This window comes from Castor canadensis, chromosome 2, assembly GCF_047511655.1.
Source record: "Castor canadensis chromosome 2, mCasCan1.hap1v2, whole genome shotgun sequence".
NCBI lineage: Eukaryota > Metazoa > Chordata > Mammalia > Rodentia > Castoridae > Castor > Castor canadensis.
Window position 1 is genome coordinate 54,360,320 of NC_133387.1, and position 21,694 is coordinate 54,382,013.

General features: G+C 34.7%; 1 protein-coding gene across 13 annotated transcripts in view; it reads right to left on the bottom strand.

Annotated features, from left to right (window-relative positions):
• The window catches only part of Adam22 (ADAM metallopeptidase domain 22), a 217,409-nt gene that overhangs the window by 14,521 nt on the left and 181,194 nt on the right, over positions 1-21,694 (bottom strand). The window contains exons 26-31 of one of the 13 annotated variants that reach the window (XM_074064811.1): positions 17,906-17,923; positions 10,613-10,720; positions 8,044-8,144; positions 7,627-7,693; positions 5,391-5,501; positions 3,150-3,236 (exon numbers count right to left, since the gene is read on the bottom strand). In XM_074064811.1, coding sequence (XP_073920912.1) covers positions 3,150-3,236; positions 5,391-5,501; positions 7,627-7,693; positions 8,044-8,144; positions 10,613-10,720; positions 17,906-17,923 — 492 coding nt within the window. Of the gene's footprint in view, positions 1-1,820; positions 1,851-3,149; positions 3,237-5,390; positions 5,502-7,626; positions 7,694-8,043; positions 8,145-10,525; positions 10,721-17,905; positions 17,924-21,694 lie in introns of all 13 variants that reach the window. The other 12 variants (XM_074064810.1, XM_074064808.1, XM_074064815.1 and 9 more) reach the window with 12 other exon arrangements.

Genomic DNA, 21,694 nt, shown 5'->3' on the forward strand with positions numbered 1-21,694 from the left:
AAAGCAAAGGGAATCTTTGGCTAAATGTTAGCCATTATCTTTACTACATTAAAAAAAAAAACCCAAACTCCAATGGATATACAATAGAATTACACAATAAAGGTGTGTTTGTGTGCCAATGTATTCTGGTGCATCTTGGGACTACATCAGACGTGTTGAGCTGTTTTTTGTTTGTTTGTTGGCTTTGTAAATACATGTGTAAGGCCATCTCAGTTTAATTCTGCCACCTAGCACAACTAAAATCAAACAGTCACATGAGAGAGACACAACTCCACTCTTTCTTTATTCACTTCATATGTGAATTTTATAATAGCATGATCCAGGTGGATTCAATGATCCTTGAACAGGATCTAATCCTTCAATATCTACCCTACTACTTCTAAGTAAGTACAGTGGAATGATGTGGGAACTTGGAGTTAGATAGAGCCAGGCTCTAATTCTGGTTCTGACACCAGCTATGCTACCTTGAGTAACTCTTTTTGCCTCAGTTTATTCCATCCACAAGAAAGGAATAAGAATGCCTACATCTCATGATGTGAAAGATTAAAATATACAGTAGGCACTTGACACATGAGAGTTACTATTATTAATTTATCTTCAGAGTCAGTACATTTTCTATAAGACTGTAGAAATGTGCTCAAAAAACACTGATGAAGTGAGTAATGAGTTGGGTAATATGGAGAACACATAAGGCAACTGCCACCCACAGAACTTCCCCCAGGAACTAGGGGTAGTGAGATAATGCTTTTGCCCTGATCACATTTGCTCTTTCCTGATGGCTCTTTCCTACATGCTGAGGACAATTTGAACAACCATTTTCACATCAGAACTGGGTAAGGGAGAGCAACTGGGGCACTCTGATCACTCAAAACCTGTAGGCTTTGCTCTTACTAGTATCTCAGTGACACTATGTTTTAAACGCTAGACTACATTTTGGACGAGTTTGCTACAATCACAAAGTCCCCATTGTATTTTGATAAGAATGCCACAAATCTAAACCACATTGGGTGATTAAGAAGGTAAGCTTTGCCCTTATTGGTGATTTGACAGGAGAGGTCATCCTGCATGACCTGGTGGCAGATGAAGCAGATCTAAGCTTAAGCGTAGGGGTGGCAAAGCATAAGTCAAGGTGTGGATGTACTTTAGGCCTCCCATGTGAGGCTTGGCTTGGATGGTGAGTGGATGAAATTCTCTCTGCTATGTTCAAATCATGACATTAAAAGCTCTGGGTCATCTCAATTATTCACCACTGCCACTAAAATTCTGTGTTAATTTTCAAGTCTCACCAGCATAGTCCTTATTAATTCAAAAGATGAATTAATCATACCCATCTACTGAACTTTAGACTTTAAATAAAATACGGATTTTTAATAAATTCTGAGTGGAACTCTCTATTGTAGGAACAAACGTCTCATTAGTTGAGGAGATAAAGGAACCCTCTAGTGTTGCCCTTGCAGCTTTGCACGTGCAACCAGGGGTGCTAAAGCATTTCCCATCCAAATTGCTTTTTGTCATGCGGCTTCTGGGCAGACCTGGGTGCTGATTTTAAGGAATATGAACTCTTCTCTAGGAGCCACATAAACTACTCAGCTCACCCAGGGGAGGTGAATTGACTCTTCCAGGGTACCATTTCATAAATTATTGCTGTAAAAATGCTAGGTCCATTTAGGAATAAAAGTCCTATCCCACATAGGAACAAAATCATTGTGTTTTGGTTCCATGACTGGTACAAATGACAATCTGCCCACAAGCCTGAGTAAATAGAAGAAATAGAACTATAGGTGAGCCAAGATTCCAAATAACATTCAAAATCATCTTACCTGTCTTCCTGACGTTGGCCATCTTGGGAGCTACAGGTGAGGGTGGGATGTTTGGATGTGAGTGTATGTATATGAGATTCAGTGTGGTAAAGTGTGGGATTAGCAAACGACAGGGAAGGAGGGAAAGATGGGATATAAAAGCAGGATATATTTTTGTGAGCAGGCAGGAATTACGCTTTCCTTGAGGTATATGCAAATGTTATGGATCAAATTAAAACGCAGGTAGGTCTAATCATTTTCTCAAACTATACATGACTAAACTAAATGGTATACTGGAAGAGAGAGTCCACCTTACATGGGTGTTGAGAGTTCAATATACATACATATTTTCCTATCTGTTCAATGCTGGCCCAAGTCGTGGCAATAAGTAATATGAATGCTCATTGTTATGTTCAGAAGAGGTAGTGAATGAGTCTCTATTTCTTCTTTATATTAGTTGTCCACAAAGTAGTCAGATATAAAGTGAACATTTAAGTACCTCTAGGTAACTACTTTGACATTATAAAGAGTGAAAAAAATGTCATCAAGAGGTCTTGGTCTCTCTGACCTCTAGCATTACATAGAGCTGCAATGAATTGAGTAAACTGGATAGTTTCTAAAATGTAGGGATGCTCTTCTCTTTTGTGAGTCAGTAACGTTTCCTATCTGCTTCCTGTTATATTTGAAGTGTTAGAAAACACTTTTATTTGCATTAGAATTCTTAGATACCTTGTTGAGAATCTGTAGAACATTTTTCTCAGCACAGCCTTTTCTGGTAGCAAATGTGCTGAACAAAGAAAACCTAAACTCATTGTGGTCAATTAATTTTAATATTTCAATAATTTTTCCAGTTAGGTCAAATCATTGTTTCTCCTGAAAGTAAAATTCCACTATATTTCATTTAGCTTCTTTTCATGTTTTCCCTTGAGTTTTCATACGCACTATGCACTCTTAGGCAGTAAGTAGGAAAAATGCATTACAAAATGGCTAGATTGTAGAAATTAAATTGTTGAGGTTAATAGTGTGTCTTTATTAGTGGAAGTATGTTTCATGCCCATAGAACACTACATAGCATAAAATGAAGAGAAAGCTACTAAAAAGCTCAAGATGGTGACAGGGACATGCACTGAACGGCAACCCTTTCAAATGGCTTCATTTGAAACATTCAGAAAAGAACCAGACTTGCTCAGGAAGCCAAAAACAGAGATCAAAAGGCAGCAAATAAACAAGGACCCTTTCCCATCTACAGGAACTTGTATTAGGAGATACAAGATAGAGAGCCAGTCACACTACAGTATTTGTATGTGCTGGGAGAGTTTGAAAAGGATATAAAATTAATTTATAAAATACCTAAAGTATGGTCCTTCAGTGTTTTTATTCACATCTTCTACCCACTTAGCTACATTATAGTCTCTTTTGAACCATGGATTTAAATACCTGCAGAAAGCAATGGAAGGAACAAAGAAAGCAGAACAAGATAGAAAATCTGAAAATACACAGCACAAGCTTAGCAAGGATGTCTTCACCCTCCAAATGCAAGTGACTATGGCAAATAAACCAGGATGGATGCTGGGTGATTATGAGGCAGTCTACACAATGGCATGAGAATAATCTCAGCTACAACAAGGCTCAAGGCATTCTAGAATGTATTCAACATTTCTGGGGAAGCCTTTTCCAGTGACTTCCCACATGAATCAGAAACTCCCTTTCAATCACAACGCTGTCAGCAGTCCCATTCACCCACCTCCAAAGTGGCTTTTTCCAGGCTATCTCTCATTTGGCTCCTTGGTTTTCAAATGACAATGATGCTTTTTTGAAAATATTCAGGTGGCTGCAATTCCAGTCTGGCATTTGAGCATATAAAACCCCAAGAACAATTTATAGAAACAATGTTCTCTTACAACATGAGAAAACTTTTACATGCCATTCTTTTACTCTCTGTAACAGATCCCAAGCTGGAGTCAACAGAAAGTACTCCAGGCGGCTCTGTATAAAGCATAAAGGCACCCACTCTTCTGATGCTGAAGCCCCAAAGCATATTAAGTGTGGTTCAAATAAGCCTTCATGATCTTGAAGCTGGCTTTAGTAATTTAATTGCAGTTGCAATGTTCCTTCCTCTTCTTTGTGAACTCCAGACTAAAGTGTTCATGGTTCCATTAGAAAATGGCCCTCAGAGGATGCCTTCTAAGTGTCTGATGGTGAATTGAATGACTGCCAGAGAATAGTGATGACCTTAGTTAGCATTTCCCTGACAGAGCTAGCAATACCTCCATCAGAATTACATTTCAAATTTTAAAGGTAGAAAAATCGGAGGTAGAGTTAGTTTTTTTTCCCCCCAGAGTTTCTTTGATTTTTTTATTCGGGAATGAAGCAAAAAGACACCCCTCAGGATTTGCCCTTGTAAAATAATATAAATTTAACAAACTCAGTATTGGAAGAATTTGGAGGTTTCACTGGGCATTCTCAATAAAAATAATTTGTTGGGTACTATAGGCAATGAAGGTCCAAGCTCTTTAAGACATATTTGGAAACCATCAAGGCAAAATTATAAAATTCATTATTTGTTTTTACTTAAAGTTTACTTCATATTTAGTCTTTGAGTCGTTTGTAAATACAATTAAATCAAGACTACATTTATACAGTTATATTAAAAAAAAGGTCATTTTTGTATAGCCCTTTTCCTGCCTTTTTAGCTATAACCAAGGTACTCTACAAAATAACATCACAATTACCTCCTAAAAGAAGAGTTTTGTTACTTTTTAAGCATATAAGACCATTTTTGCTAAAATAATGTCTCTTGATTCAAGAACAACTCACAGGAGTTTTGCCTTTAGCCACAATCATTGCCAACTTGCACTTTTCACAGAGATAGCCAATTAAAACTTGCATAAACAGTTCCACTGAGCCTTTGAACAAAAAGAAAAAAGTCAAAAAGCAAGTGCAGCCACTGATGAAGGCTAGTGAATGCTCTGGCCTGGGGAAAACTGTTGAAAAAGCCCATGCAGCTGTTGTCAGGTAAAACATAGCCACACAGCAAACTAATCACCCACAGGCAGACAGCTACTTCCTGGAGGAGACATTTGTTCCTTTCACTGACAATCTTAGAAACTCAAAGGACTGGAGCCAGGGCTCCAATCACATGGCTTGATTTTCACTCGGGGATCTTTTCTTCTCTTTCAAAGAGCACTTCTGTTGATCATGTCACCAGAGCCACTGAAGAGAACTCTGAATTGTTTGTTTCTCTGGGAACCTGCCCATGAAAGTGTCTTCACGGTGGATCCCCTAACATCTCTAGGCCATGGTGATTTGAGTGATGGGATTTACCAAATTGCAATAATCCTGCCTATGTGGCCTGACTTGCCTCTAGCGCAACATGCAAAAATATGCGTCAGACAGGATAGGAGAACTTTTTCTTATGTTCTCCAGGATGGAAAGGCAGAGGAAAATTAGCTGGTGCTGACTGAACCAGGAGCACCTCTGAGCAGACATGGGGGCTCAGTCAAAGATCAAATGACCCTGTTCTCAGCCAAGGAAGGGACTTGGGGGGAGATTTAGTGGCAGCCCAGAATGAAGGGGCAGGTGGAGACTGACCTGTTATCCAGACTCCCTGTCTGGGGGCTGTCAGAGCCCCCTGGGCTTATGCCTTGGGATAGGACTGTCTGGGCGAGGGAGTGCCCAGGCTCAGGTGCTTGGGGCTCCCTCCTGCAAAAACACAATATATAATACAAAGTCTAAGCCAAAAAAGTTTTTTTTTACATCATGAATACCAACAGTGAGGAAGATGCAAAAGCTTTGAGTGGGAAAACAATATAATCAACAAGGGCATTTTATCTGATTAATTAGCAAAGCATGCATTTGTGGTGCATGTTTTAATTCATGTCCCAATTTTTCATCATCCTTTGAGCTGATGAGGTACTACAGGGAATGTTGAAATAACGGACTTGAAATAGCTCACATTGTAAGAAAAATAAAGGATATGTTTCCTGTGGTCATTCTGCTCCTCTTATAGTCACAAAATAGTATTATTATGTCAGAAGTAAATAAGAAAAGTATAAAAATTTGTCAACATAATTCTCAACATGTTGTGTACCAGGAATCTTTATCTTTAAGAAGTATGTAAATGCACATATGGAACAGTTCCCATACAAGAAGGCTTATGATAATAGTAGTCAGCTTCACACACTTGGCCATTTAATTAACATGAGTCATGTCACCAAAATCAGAAGTCTGAAAAATCTGAGGGAATCCTTAATAATTCTCCCTCTCTAAGATGATTATTATGATGTCATATTAAATATTATTATCTTATAGGCAAGATTTCTCAAAAGCTATCCACAGTATTATAATTTTTATCATGAGTGGAAATTTTATACAAAGTATTTTTTTAAATAAGTGATTGCTCTAGAAAACATTGTTTGAATATTGCTAAACACCAAATGTTCTTTGGGTCCTAAGCTCATAGCATTAACATGCTATTGAACTTTTATTTTTCCATGTAGAAGTTGTCAGCCTTGTTATAGGAAATACTGTTAGAACACTAAGTAGTATAGTAAAGGGAATTCTATAGAACATTTTGTAGTTTTATCTGTATTCTGAGCAACTGAGATAAGTTAAGGAGCTCTAACCAGGTGACCTCATGCAAAACAAATCAAATAACATTCCAAAAAGAGTTTATCAGCAATGGGCCCTAAAGCATCAGAGTGCTTTGGGAATGCATAAGATAAACTCTTAACATTAGTTATTTATGATGGAGTTCTATGATGCCATTCTGGACCATGCAATGGTATCACTTAAAATCATCTACTGTTTCTAATGTAAAGTATCCTCTAGTAAATGTTGATCAGCCACTTACAAGACAATACCATTCAGGTGGAAGGTCCAAATTTCAGGGCAATGTTAATATTCCTAGACTGAAAAAGGCAGGGTATATGATGGAAAAGCTAACATAAGTTTGTAATAAGCAGTTCACAAACACCTACTATTCAGACTTTTAACTTCCAGTACAATGAGACATAAAAGAAATTTTTTTTAAAGTATGGTAGTTAAAAGTAGGTAGCAAGGTAAGTTCAAAAAGATACAAAAGATGTGTTTTATTCCATGAAGGGAGGTAAGAGTTTGAGGGAGGGTATTTTGCTTATACTTTCTTAACTGAAGAAACAACACAAGTGTGTGGTGTTTACTTTGCCATAAAAAGACTTTAAAAGTAACTTCTCACCCCACCTCTACTTAAAAAAATGTCTATCATTTAAAATGGTTAATGTTGCCTTTAGTGACAATGATTCAGCTAAAGAGCAGGTTTAGATAAATACCCTTTTAAATGTCCTCAGACGGAAAGTTTAAAAGGAAAAGTTATCCCATTAGTCTGAGAGAATGCTTAGATTGCAGCCATGAAGACCTCTGAGTGGTGGTTTCAGATCGTGAGTACTATCATGCTCTAGTAAGGTGAGAACCTTCCCCTGATGCTTCCAAGCTGTGTGAGTACTGTGGAGAAGGTGACCCTTTGAAATGGTTGGACCCCAGGTGATGAGAAGAAAGGAATGTTATCAAAATTCCCTTCAAAGGGAACCAAGACACCACAATGGCAGGTGACTGGAGGAAAAAGCCTGCAGCAAGGGTGATACCCCTACTATCAGTGAATATTGGTATGGGCACTGTTGCGGAGATGCCTATGTAAAAGAGAAAAGCCATGGTTAATTTTTAAAGGGCAAAAAGAATTAAAAAGACACAACCAAGACTACAGGCATGGTTGATGGTTCTTTGACTATCTTCTTAATTAACATTGCACAGGATCTTGGTGACATGTTTTCCATTAGCGGTTCAGACTTACTCAGTTGAATTAGATCGAGGTCTAAATCTTTTGCCTCTGATTTTCTTTCTGTTGCTTCCCACGTTCCCTGAAAAAGAGTGTTTATAGCTAAATTTTCATGTAAATAAGTGACTTCTATGTCCAAATACATGGTATGTCAAGTTGGTATCATTTATAAAAACAGCACCGCCCTAGAACATTTGGCTCTGCAACTCTGCACAGCCTTCCCACTATTTCTTATGTACTGCTGCCACCAAATCCCATCATTTCCCACCCAGGGAAAAAAATAAACAAAACTAAACTCCCATTCTAAATACCCTCCTGTTTTTTGGGAGAGTAGCTAAGAATTTATATGAAAAAACACATCTTTATATCCAGGATCCAAGGAACACAGAACTTGGGGGTATCTACACATGGATTCAGAATACTGCCCTATACCTTGCCAAGAGTTACTTCGAGGTCTCCCATTTTCACAGATGTCTGAAATATGTTTTGTGTCTGGAATTCTTTCACTCCAGGAATGAGAGAGCCCATTTGACCTGAAATTGAAAATATTTATAATGTTGTTCAAAAAATGTAATTAGATGAATATTTTGGAATCAGTAAGCAAAACTTGTAAGCATTACTGTACATTAAATCAAAGAAATCAAGAAAAATCTGAAATGAAAGAATGAAGAAAACATGAAAGTCTTCATGAAGAAGGCAGAATTACACAACATTCAATTTAAGAAAAGTCAAATACAATGGAACCCCATTACAATAATCTATAAATGAAAAGTATCGGGATATAATGCAAGCCAATTTACATTCCCCAGAACACAGCAACCACACAGAGCAAATTTATGTGTATTTTGGTCACACAAACCCAACAACAGAGTTATAATGGGGTCCCACCGTAGATGTTTCTTAATTGTAAAGCAATGATTTCCATTCAAATATTATGAGAACATGGACTTCTAAGAGATTACATTAAGATTTGCTCAACCAAACCTGGTAATCTTTATTAAAATAATGTATAGGTTTTCTTAAGTAATAACATTATTTTCTGAGAACTGGTATTTTTCTCCACAAATATTGTCCAAAAAAGTATAGTATACAAGTTAATTATTGAATCAGATGTTTTTCATGGAAATATCTCTCACAAAGCCCATGTACCATTGAACCCTTCTGCTATTTGTGTCCTATCATCTTTAAATGAATTATCTGCAAGAAGTAAAATTGACAGACCTACCTTATACCACATAAGAAAAGAATTTTGATAAATTATATACACTTGGAAGTCTAACAATTTGATACATTTTAATGACTTAAAAATCACACTCATTGAAATTTTTCTACAATCTGGCAATTATTCAAATGGATATTTTAAGCTCCTTTTTAGGTACTTCACAAAACAGCACCATACTTAGAAATATTTCCCATGTATCATTCTGGTTGGCTGCTAATAATATCTATTTTTTTCATAGTACTGGGATTTGATCCCAGGGCCTCATGCTTGCTAGGAAGGCGCTCTACCACTTGAGCCACTCCACTAGCCCTAATAATATCTGTATGAACAAGAACATTTTCCTGGTGAGTGAAAACAAATGGAACACAGTACAATTATTACATACCAATGCCCAAGGTTGGATCTTTTTCAACAGCATTTGCTAATTATACAACAACTCGTACTCTGTATGAAGGGACAACAGAAAGTTTTCTGGAACCCACTGATTTCTCCATTTCTTTACTATGTTATTTAGTTTAAAATTTTGTATTTGACTGTTAAAATATTTATATAATGAGAATCCCAACAGATCCTTAGTCTTCTTTTATTCTTAGCCAACAAATCCTCAATGAATTAAAAGAATAAAATTTCAAATATCCTTCTACAGAACTGTACTCCTTGGCCCAAAACTATTCCTGTTTTTCTTTAAATCTTGTTGACTAAGTGAAAACCATCCTTCATGCTTAAGTTTCACATAGAGCTCCCAGATCTCACCAATTCCTTCTTGATCAATGTTTATAAAGGCCCAGCACCTTTGCAGAAGTTTTACAGATGATTCCCTCTATCTAGAACACCAGAAGGGACCTTGCTTCCTCTCAATAAACTAGTCATTTCCCCCTTCACTCTGCAAAGCAATGAATGTATCTAGAGTCATGAGAGGAGCTACCAGTTTTTTTCCCTATCCATTATACCGATTGGCAACTTTAAAGAAATTCTTCAACAAAAATATTTTAGTTTCCTTCAATGTGAATGTAAGTCTCACTCCCTAAAACATTCCAACTATTTGGTTCTTCTATACAGTTATTTTTAAGCAATGATAAAGCATGCTGAATTTTAAATGGTATCATACACTTTACAGTGCTAGAACAAGTCTATATCATCAGAGTTTGAGACATATAAATAAAATATTAATCCCACCTATATATTATAAACTCAGGCAAATATTAAGCATACTTAATTTGTTAACTAAGGTGTAAATTATAAAGTCTACAAATAATTGTTCCCAGGAAAAGCAAAATCATAATATTCAAATATATGATTCACAGAGAAGCAATCTTTGTTTCACAGCGAGCTTAGCTTTGGAATACACAAAATTAAAAAATATTCAATGCAGCACCCGTATTACCAATTTATCTTATCTGCTTTTATTGAAGCATGACAGTAACCTTTTTCTTTGACTACCAAACATGACATAAAGCTCACCAAAATATTATTAAATACTATGCATGGTTTCTTGAGCCATATTAAAAGCAAGACTGAAAAACCCCAGGGTTTCTACACAGATTTAGAGATGTTTTTTTTATTTTGTTTCAATTTTGTAGCCTGATTTGTATAAGAAGTGGTTCTGAGCATATGGCATTTTGAAGTAGAGTAATCAAAGAACAAAGGATACTATTTTTTAACATTCAAGAAAGAAGGAAGAAGTAATCAAACCTGCTGCAAAATAATGAAATGTTCTGACTAATGGAATAATGTGTGATGGAACAGGTAGAAATCTGAAAATGCGACAGAAAAGCAGACCTCTTCTTAGAACTAGATGCTGAGTTTGTGCTGACTCCAGGAGGAATGTCGCTATAAAAAGAGTCACCATCTCCAGGCTTTTTTACATAATCTCCCTGGGGTAACTGTCTAAGGCATAATAAACATTTCAGAGTCAGAAAACAAGACACACACATGAACACAGACATATACAATTATTATTTCAGGAAAAAGAGGTAGGGATAATGATCTATATGAATTAAATCTGTAACAACACATAAGATTATTAATAAATGTGACAAGTTAAAGTCATCCTAACTGCAGAGGTCAGAAATGCAGTCACTGAAGTCTTTGTAGTTGGATGAATAAAGCCTTGTTTTAGGGAATAAATATGGAAAGATGAGACTTTTTATTTTCATTTTAACTTCATTATATTTGGAGATGTTAACTGCAGTTTCATCTTATAAAAAATGATGTTGAAGGAGATGTACTTGGACAATGTTTGTCCAGTTTTATAAAGCAGCGGTCTTTTTCACAGTGGCGAATAAATTATTCATAATTTCTAAATATTATATAATGAATGTAACCTTGATTTAGATTTAGAACAATTGATTGAGCTCTAAGGTACTCTATAATTAAGTAAGTCCAAATAAATCTTTAATGCAGATAGTTATTCAGTTTGGAGCTTCATTATTTATTTAAAGAAATATGAAGAAATTGAAAAAGATATAAAAAGGTAATTTTATAATGGTATAGTAGGTTATGAGAAAGAAGACTAAAATTTAGCAAGAGGAAGAAAGAGTTGAAAAGATAACTGAATTTTTGTGGAGACTATGGAAGGTCATTTATGACAGATGATGGGTGACAGTTCTCTGTCTCTACCATAGCAGAAGTGTACAAGAGACGTTTCTTTAATTTGCACTGTCATTGACTTCACTTGTCTCATTTTGAATAAACAAAGATTGGAACAAATTTTTACTACTTCTCTAAGGGTACCAGGTAGAAACTTTCTATAGGATGGACTCCCCAGTCAACCCTTCCAGCAGCCAATCTCATCATTTGCTAATGATGAGAAGCCAATTACATTCAAAATTTGAGCAATTTCATTCAAAATTGTAAGTTGAGGTATTACAAACTAGTGCTAGGCCAAGAATTTTAAATAGAGATATATTATAGAAAAGCACAACTTTCCTAACTCTTCCTATTTGATGTCTATTTAGTTACCACAAAAATCTTGGTTATTTGCCGATGCTAAATTTCATCCCCCTAAAAGCCACTTTCAAATGCTTATGTCATTTTCCATACTGTTGAAAATGTTTAAAATATTCAGTCATTTGTTATTCTGAATGACTGAACATCCTCTCTCATATATTTTGTACAAATCTGAAAAAGATTTTTCAATGTATAAAGGCATGTATTTTAAATTGTGTGATTTAATCTACTTCTCTGTATATTTTTATTGTTTGTTTTTTGAGATAGGGTCTCACTATGTATAGGAGGCTGACCTCAAACTTGCCATGTACCCCAAGCTGGCTTTGAACTCTTAATCCCTCTTGAGTGCTAGAATTATAGACGTTTGCACCACACTCAGCTTACTTCTCTGTATTTACTTAAAGAGGGAATTTCTCACTCAATGAGTTTGAAAGACTAATTCTTCCCATGATTCTTTGATATAGGTTCTCCAAAAGATTTTTAATTTTATTATCACTTCAGATCATAATAGCTATCCTTTCTTTCCCCCAGTTATTATGAAACATAAATTTTATAGGGAAAATAATATAAGCCTCCATATTTATGGTGTTAATGTAGTACATGACAAATAGTGTATGTTCCTGTGCAAGAGATCTTGATCTCTGGAATGTATTTGTTTTATCTCATATCAGTAAGACTCTTTTAGTACTTGAAAAAACTGCCCTCAATAGAATCAGTTTTATATTTTGCCTCAGGATGGAAACTTTCCTTTTATATCAAGTTAGAACTTATAAAAGAATGCTACTGAATGTTCCATCAATATTACATTTAGAATAATCTTTATGATTAATTATTTTTGCTGCTATTACCTTTAATGATGACCTTAATGAGGTGAGGAGGTATGCCTCAAAGAATTCAAATTAAATAAAAACAAGCTATTCTATAAGGGCTCAGAACCACACTTGATCTTTCCTGTTACTCCATTCTCCCAATGACGTTCTCTTTACATGGTTCTAACATTGAGGCATTTACCAGTGCACTTATCAAGGCCTCAGTTGGCTGATACTACAGTGCAAATGGACTGCCTCCCACAATGGAGCCCAGTTTTTGTTTGCCTTTTAACTGAGCACATTTTATCACCTTTTTGATGCAAATTCTCTGCATTTTTAACACAAGCACCCGAAATGCTAATCATATCATGGACTGTGGGCTTCCATAAAGAGTTTAGAAGGAAGTAAGTTTCAGTTCAGTGTACTTCTGGGGCACCATCTCCTTTGATCACCCAGGGCAGATTAGTTTCTTATGTATCTTCACTGTAAAGTGTCCAAAATACAGAAATTACCTCTGCACTCTTTCCAAAGTTGCACAGAAATGGATGCAACTTTCTTTACATGGTAAAGGTTGGTGATTACAAATGTTGCTAAAGATCTCTTAAAAGTAATATTTAACATTCTTCCCTCTCCAGAAATTTATTTTTTAGTTATTCATTTATTTTTTTATTGAACCGGAGTTTGAGCTCAGGGCTTTGCACTTGCAAAGCAGGTGCTCTACTGCTTAAGCTCCACCTCCAGGTCATGTTACTCTAATTATTTTGGAGATGGGATTTGAGAACTATTTGCCCAGGCTGGCTTCAAAGAGTGATCCTTCTGATCTCAGGCATGAGCTACTGGTGCCCAGCTGGAAATTCTTCTTTTTAAAATATTCATTATGTATTTGAACAAACAAACTTCTTGTTCTTGTGAAGATAGGCAGTATCAGGTCCCCATGACCAAAATATAACATTTCATTGTTATGCAAGCCCATAAAACACCAACCTAAACGATTCCCTTAAATTTTTTAAGTTGAACCGTTTTTTCAATCTTTCACTACTTTTATGGTTTTCTTCATAACTTTTTAGTGTTTTTCACATTTCCTCAAATTGGGAACCTAAAAGTGTTTTACCACACTAGGTGACCTGTGCATGTTTTTGGAAACAATAACCAAAAGAAAATAAATGCTATGTAACCACATTCTTTTTCCTTAAAAAAAAAAAAAATCCATTAATTACAGGTTTTTTTTTCTCCCTATTCAAAATTAGGGTTGAATTGATGTATCTTATTAAATAATACTTTTTTTTTTTAAGAGGGAAATTGTCTAGAAGATTGGGGTTGGGGCAGGACCAACTGTTAAAGGCATAAATAATACTTTTGAAGGTATTCTTACTCTCCAAAATGAGAACAACCCCTGTAAGGGGTTTGTAAGTTTGGAGGAGCTGACTTACACAACCTGAATTATTATTTCTAGCCAATCTACAATATTCATGCTTATTGATTGTTTGTTCATAATTATAAATTACCTAGGAAGACTTTCTTGGATCACCCCAAAAGCCTTTCAGTTTGGCTGTTTGTTCTGTTATAAGTCTGATCTTCCCTAAAAGCATCTACCAGTCTACAAAATTTATCTAAATAATCCTTATGCGTATTCTAAATTTAAAAAATGAGAAAAATTCACTAAGTCTTAACCTTAATGTTGAAGGAGACATTTCTCCGATGCCTTATAGGTGGCTGGGTTGTCTTTTATTGAAATTGTTACTTTACTATTTTAAGAAATATTGTTTATGATATACCAAGTCACACTGACCAGTGTGTGAATATCACTGAAATAGTAATATAAAAAGAATGAAGAAAGATTTAGAAAAAAAGTGGGATATCCACAAGTAGAAACTGAAGTGGCTAAAACAGGTGAGAGAGAAAAGAAATGGGGTCGGGGAGGGGATGTTGCTTTAGGTAAAATCAGTGATCAGAAAGATAAGATCTAATTATTTCATTCTTCATTAATCACAGGGATGTGTGCTCCTTTCAAACAAAAGAAAAGAAGATTAGCTAAATTTGGATGTTTTATAAATCTAAGTTTGGTTAATGTTCCTTATTCTATTTCTATTGCAAGCCTTCCTGAAAATTGAAACCTACTGAGAATTCTTATTACAAACCATATGGCTGCTAAAAGAAATTATGCTACTTCTGAAAATAAAATCAGCTACAAAAAATGTGGAGGTTTTCTTTTCTCATTGCTTTTTTTAAAGCTAAACAGCCATCATTGTAATTACCCAATGTCCAAGGCTTTTTCTCCATGGCTCTAGTTTTTACAAGATGATGCCGGCAGATTGCAAGTGATGCTGTACATGTGTGGGCCCTGTTTTCACTTTGCCCCAAATGGGGCTTCTTCGTCGTCTTTATTTATTTATTTATTTTTTTGAAGCAGAACCACTATAGAATTACTTGCCTGTTTTTTCCAAAAATTTGAAAGTTATAACTCATTTGTCATTTCTGAGTCATCACAACCTTAATAAGAATCTGGTAAGTGGCTGAGTATTTATTGTCAAAGCAAAAATTTCATGTTCACCAACACTTTTTGCCAGCTCAAAGGTATGTATGAGCCTCATTCAAGTTGATGACTGCAGCCTCCTTCCTGAGAACATCCACCTCCTTTATTTGAGAATCAGAGAAACACAAAGGCTTCAGAGACCACATACTGCTTGCTACCTTTCCTTCACCATAATGCTTTAAAGCATTATCTTTAAAGATTACAGAGAACTTGATTTGATTTTAGAGTTGAAGAAACTTTAATTTCCCAACGTTATATACAAGTAGATTACTAATTCCTGTCAATTGGTCCTCCCACCACACAACCTCAAAGGAAACTCTAAAGGTAATGGTAATTTCAAATTCTTTTTTAAAAATTTTATTTATTTATTTTTTATTCATCTATTTTTTATTATTATTCATTTATTCAGATGTGCATACATTGTTTGGGTCATTTCTCCCTCCTGACCCCACCCCCACCCTTTCCCCTCCTCCCCCCTCCCTTCCAGGCAGAACTTGTTCTGTGCTTTTCTCCAGTTCTGTTGAAGAGTAGAAATAAGCAATAATATGAAAGACATAGCATTTTTGCTAGTTGAGATAAGGACACCTACACAGAGAGATTCCTAGCACTGCTTTCATGTACAAATATTCTACTTCTTGATATCCTTTGGAACTGGGAAGATATTTATTTGAGTGTCTGAAAATAATTTTATAAGACTGAAAATTTCCCAGTGCATACTTTTGCCTGTTGTCCTGACCATTTTCTTTGTAACTGATAATATATATAGTCAATGAGAGTCTTCAAAATATACTTATACATTGATGACTTTCTGCTGAAAAGGTCGTTCTTTGTTACTCTCCATTTTGAGAACCCTTGTACACACCTAACATTCATTGGCTATGGACAGGAGGAAAGGTTTTGTTGAAATATATCAAAATATATAAACAAATATCCAATGGAGATGGGCTAACTCTCAAAATAAGCACTAGATTTCAAAAAAGAGTAGTCAGATCAATGAAATGATGACTTAGTTAACACCAGGAGATATGAAATTATATCAGGCAAATAAAAGAGATTCATAGTATGAAAATGTTTCTAACTGTACCTAATCATATCTCGTTAGAACAAATAAAAATAAGTTGGTGTGCACTTTTAAATTTTAATCATTTTTGTATAGTGTGGATCATTTCCTTATTCTGGATAGCATCCTAGTGAGAACACATTTTAGAGTAGTTTTTAGCTTTGCTTATGTTATATGTTTGATAATTTTATTCTTTTTTATATTTAGCAGTATTAAATTACAACATAGTTGTAAATTCTATGGAATGGAGCTGAAACATCAGGTTTTTTTATCTTATCAACCTAATTCTATTTTCCACTGAAGAAAGCCACTAATATTAGACTACCGATATGACTAATCAACTTCATCCAACATAAAGCCAAGATAGCCCCAGCTCTACTCAAGTGCTTTTGTACACAAGAATTTATAAGTCACACAGAAACCTAGTTGCTTTAAAAACTTAATCAATTTTGTCTCACAAAATTTTTATCTATTTTTGTCTTTGATTGCTTGTATGGCATCTCTGCTTTTTTTTCTTCCCCCCTTTGCATTACTGGGGTTTGAACTAAGGGCCTCCTACTTCCTAGGCAGACTAGCTACCACTTAAGTCACTCCACCAGCGATTTTTTTTTTCTATTAATACTGAGTTTTAGTTACTCCAGGGCAAGATCAATATTCTCTAACACCTATGCAAACTAGTCAGGATTTCAATTGTGACCTTGAGGGCACCAGGTATTTGTAGATATCATAGATATTTATGGCCAAAGCCATATAGGAGTTTTAAATTATAACATACAAGGAAACAGAAAGTTTAAAATTTTAATTTGTGAAAAAAATGAAAGTTTTGGTTGGAGCCTGAAAAAGCATCACCATACTTATAGTACCTTATTCCTAACCTGCAATAGGCATGAAATAGACCATGGGAAAGTAGCAGGGATCTGCAAAAACACCTTGAGCACAGAACTAATATCATGGTGCAAAACCTGGTCTGGGTTATTAATTTCCAGAATAATATTTCAATTTTTTGTAACAATAGCTAAGAGTAACTTTTAAATGTGGAAAGTGAAGGGTATACTCCAATACTATGTGGCAATTTAAGTTTAGACAAAATAGACAAACTTAAAAAAATGAATATTTTTTTATGTCTTTTTTACAATGTTCGCTAAATGTAGATTATAACATTATGCTAAATAGGGTGTTTGACTTTCTTTATTGACATTTTATTTTTAAAAAGTACAGGACACAATCAGAGATTCCAACTAATTCCTTCTTTAACTACCTTTATAATCACCAAATCAATACAAAAATATTTTCTTATGCAAAGATAACAGGTTCACTAAATGCCAGAATATTCCCCTGATAGCAACAATGTGCCCTGATAAACTTTGTCACTTATGAATGGAAGTTATTAATATACAACAGTAAAAAAGGAAAAATTAATTCTGTCAGACAGTATTTGGCAATAAGAGTGTTATAAACATGAAGAAAAGCCAATAAACTAATGTAAACAAACATGACAACTTAACATAGAAGAAGCTTGTTTTAGATGAAAAATTCAATTTCTATATATAACTGTAAAAACAACAACACAATTTAAAATTATTACTTCAAGATTGTGAAAAATCAGGATCAATGTAGCATAAAGCCAAAGTGAACTTGACTTATAACTGCATGTATGAATTCCAACAATGCTTCTAGGGGTTAAATCTTTTAATTACATTTGGATTATTCTTATCACATACCTCTGTTCTCGGTAGTTTCTTTTCATGGACAACAAGAAAGAAGGGAAAAACATAAGAATTAGTTACCTATAGAAGCACAATAACAGAAGCATTAAACATACAAGCTCCAGCATTCACTGAAAGGTCCTCATGACAGGAGTTTGAATTTTTGAGTTACAAAATTAAAATGGAGAATATACACAAATTTTCACTTTATCACTAGAAAAGGTGACACCCAAGGATTAGTGACAATATTATCAAATAATTATCCATTTTTAAAAGCATAATTAAGTTGTCACCATAAAAAAGTAACTGTTGTGTCAATAATAGTTGTAATACACTAAACATTGTTAAATGTTCTAAAGTCACTCCTAGTTTAAATATGTTTTCAGACATATATGTTGATTAGAATCATAAAACTGATTAATCAAATTACTTACATTAACTGTATTTTCATAGAAATTAGTCATAACTTATTCCTATTGGAACACAAGGTATACAATTATAGCTATTGCTAAGAATTTTGAAGAAGAAAACAAAAATGCACCCCAAAATACTTTATTTCATCACGGATGATAATAAGAATGAGTGAATATATGGCTGTTTTGGATCTCCTTAGTCATTACTACTCACTGAACTTCACATGCATCTGTTCAATATATCTGTTCAAATATATTTAGCCTCTTTTTTTAACAGTTCAATATATTTAGCCTCTTTTTTTTATTTGTCCATATGCTAAAACAAAATTCCATGAGTTTAAAAATTAATTGATCTTAAACAAAAATTTGTTGTAAAGGGCATGATAGGCAGTACCAGTGACATCTTTTACAAAAGAGTTAACCTTCTATCTCAATACAATTAGGTGTTAAAGACATAGGAGAAAGACCAAGTGATTAAGTCCTTCTGAGCGCTTTCCCCTAAGACCAAGGATAATGTTTGCATATGGATTTTGGTTGCAGCCCCTTTACCTGACAGTCTATTCCACCTACATCGTAATGCTCATAATAAGCACATGAGGGTGAAAGTGTCAATTTGCTAGCATTTTCCATTCTGGAAACTATCAGATGAGGGAGATATAAACTTGGTATCTTTCTTTTCAACATGTTTTGCTTCTTATTCCCCAGTCTGATTACTTGGGTCTATAGTTTCAAATGAGTATCCCTCATTTTCTATTGCTCACTCCAAGACTTGGAGAAGGGGCAAAAAACTTAGTTGGAAAAACTAATGAGTAAATGAGTTTGCAGGTCCTAAGTCTGTTTTTGAATTTCAAATACAATAGGGGAAAGATCGAATTCATAAATTTAATCCCTCTAATAAAATTTCTTAATTCTCATTCTATTTCTAAATGTATTGTGAATAATTTTAGAAGCACTAAAACTTTAATCATTTAGGTTCAAATTATTTATAAGGGGATACTGCAAAATGAACAAGATTTCTCTTTTTCCCTACTCTACCTGCAAAATATATGTATTCAGAAATACTATAAAGGTAAACCCCAAAAGAAACAAATAGAAAACAGGTTGCTTCATATAGACACAAGCAATAAGTGTTTAAGTTTCATATTTTCTGGAGTATGTTTTTCCAAGATTATAAGAATGAAATATCCAATTCCATCAGTAGGTGGCAGAAAATCACGTTTTAGAATTAACAATTTTTCTTTCCATTTTCATGTGACCAAATGAAATCACTGAGCTATTTCAAAACAGCAATGCTTGCCATGGCAATTACTACATTAGGAAATTTAATAGTGCAATTCCCAGATAGAACTAATTTGTCTGCAGCATGAAGAGATATCAAATCATATAGAGAAAAGCTTTCCTTTCAGATATATAATTTTATAATTCCAAATGGTATGCCAAAGTCAGACTGTGTAAATGTAAGTGTATGATATACCTAATGATCTGCACATCAAAAAGGTCCATAGGTATTGAGCATCTGCTTTGAACTGGCACAGGGCTAGGTGTTGACTTAATCAGAGCAAAGCTTACAACTAAGATGAGTGCTCCTTTACTGTGTTATGCCATATAAACTGCACCATGTTATACTTGATTATGCTGTCTGTGCTTCTTATCAGTATAGTCTTTCACAAATTCATTCTGCATTTTTAATGTTTGTGGCATCTGAAATTTCTTCTGGCAGTAAACCTCTTTTCCCTTTTCAATCAAAGAACTTTTAAGGTTTTAACCTCACAAGCAATTATTATATACATTTTTAAATGGTGTATATGATTCAGACTTTGATTCAGTTGGTTTAAGATCATGTCAGGTAATAATAATCAGAGCAAACAATTAACATATTGTTTTTTGTGGCCCAGGCACTAATCTGAATGCTTGACATATATTAAGCTACATAACAAAGATGAGTCCATTGAAAGGTATGGGACAATTTTAAAATCTAAAATATTCTAATTCCCAGTGTAGTGATCTAAGTTTGATCCACGAGGAAAAATATGATGTGAAATAGGTAGTGTCTTCCAAATGAAGAAAAACTTGAGACCGGTAGACTCTCATCAGAGACCAGCCAAATACAACTTTAAGTTGAAATGTTAAAGAGAACTGTTATAGTTTGGATCTGAAATGTACCCTAAAGTTCATGTGTTGAAGGTTTGGTCCCCAGCACAGCAGTGTTCAGAGGAGGGTTCTGAAAGATGACTGGTCAGGATTCTGACATCATCATTGGAGTAATCCATTTGTGGATTCATAGCAATAGATTAGGGAGGATTTGGGAGCAATGGATTAGGAGGAGGATTTTTATTATAAAATCAAGCTCTCTCCTTTTTCTGGCTGGCAGACATAAGGTGAGTATCTTAGCTCTTCCACATGCTCCCTACCATTGTGTTCTGCCTCACCACAGGCCCAAAGCATTAGAACCATGAACTAAAACCTCTGACACAGTGAGCCAAAAGAAACATTTCTTCCATTAAGTTGTTTTTCTCAGGCATTTTGTTAGTGACAGAATGCTAGCTAACATAAGAACTAAAAGTCACCATATTTCAGTTTTAACTTATTAAACTTAAATTAATAACTTCATACTAAAGAAAATTTTCACATCATAAATACTTAAAAATGAAATTGAACATATTAAGTACAGAAATAAGGCCAGAATGTTTGAAGGCATTTTCTTAGAAAATGTTTAACAGTATCAAATATTATATAACAGTAATATGAATTTTAACATTTTAAATTTTAGAGAGAACTAAAAAGTTTAAGTTGAACTTTGAAGCTTAACAAGGAATTAGGATTTTAAAATCTCAATATGAAGTTAAATTTTAATTTTAACAAACTAAATTTCACAGCAATCTTTTCTTCACACAAAAACACTCATACATTTAGCAAATATTTGTGCCTCCTTCATAATGGCTTATGAGAATAAAGGTGTTTGACCTCAGGTGATGCAAGGACACAGAAAGTGCTCACTACCAGATCTTCTACCATGGTTCTGTTGATGCAGCTGTAATTGATGAAGTTGTTATTAAGGCATCAAATCTAACTGGCTGTCTTGCCTAGATTTTGAGTATGTGTTGAAGTCAAATCTGTCACCAAAGAGCAGAGCCACCCAGACTTCATCTAAGACACAATTTACATTGGTTTTAATTCACCTCAGTGATATTAAAACTATTCTGTAGTTAGAAGAGAGTGTCCCAAAATCTAAAATAGGATAAATTGTCATCACTTCTAACTAAGCCGAGGGTACTCATTGAATGTTTTGTTAGTCCAGGTTTTTTTTGTTGTTGTTTTTGTTAATTTATTTGTTTCTGGTAGGACTAAGGATTGCCAGCAAAGGCTGCCAAGGGCTCTACCACCTCAGACA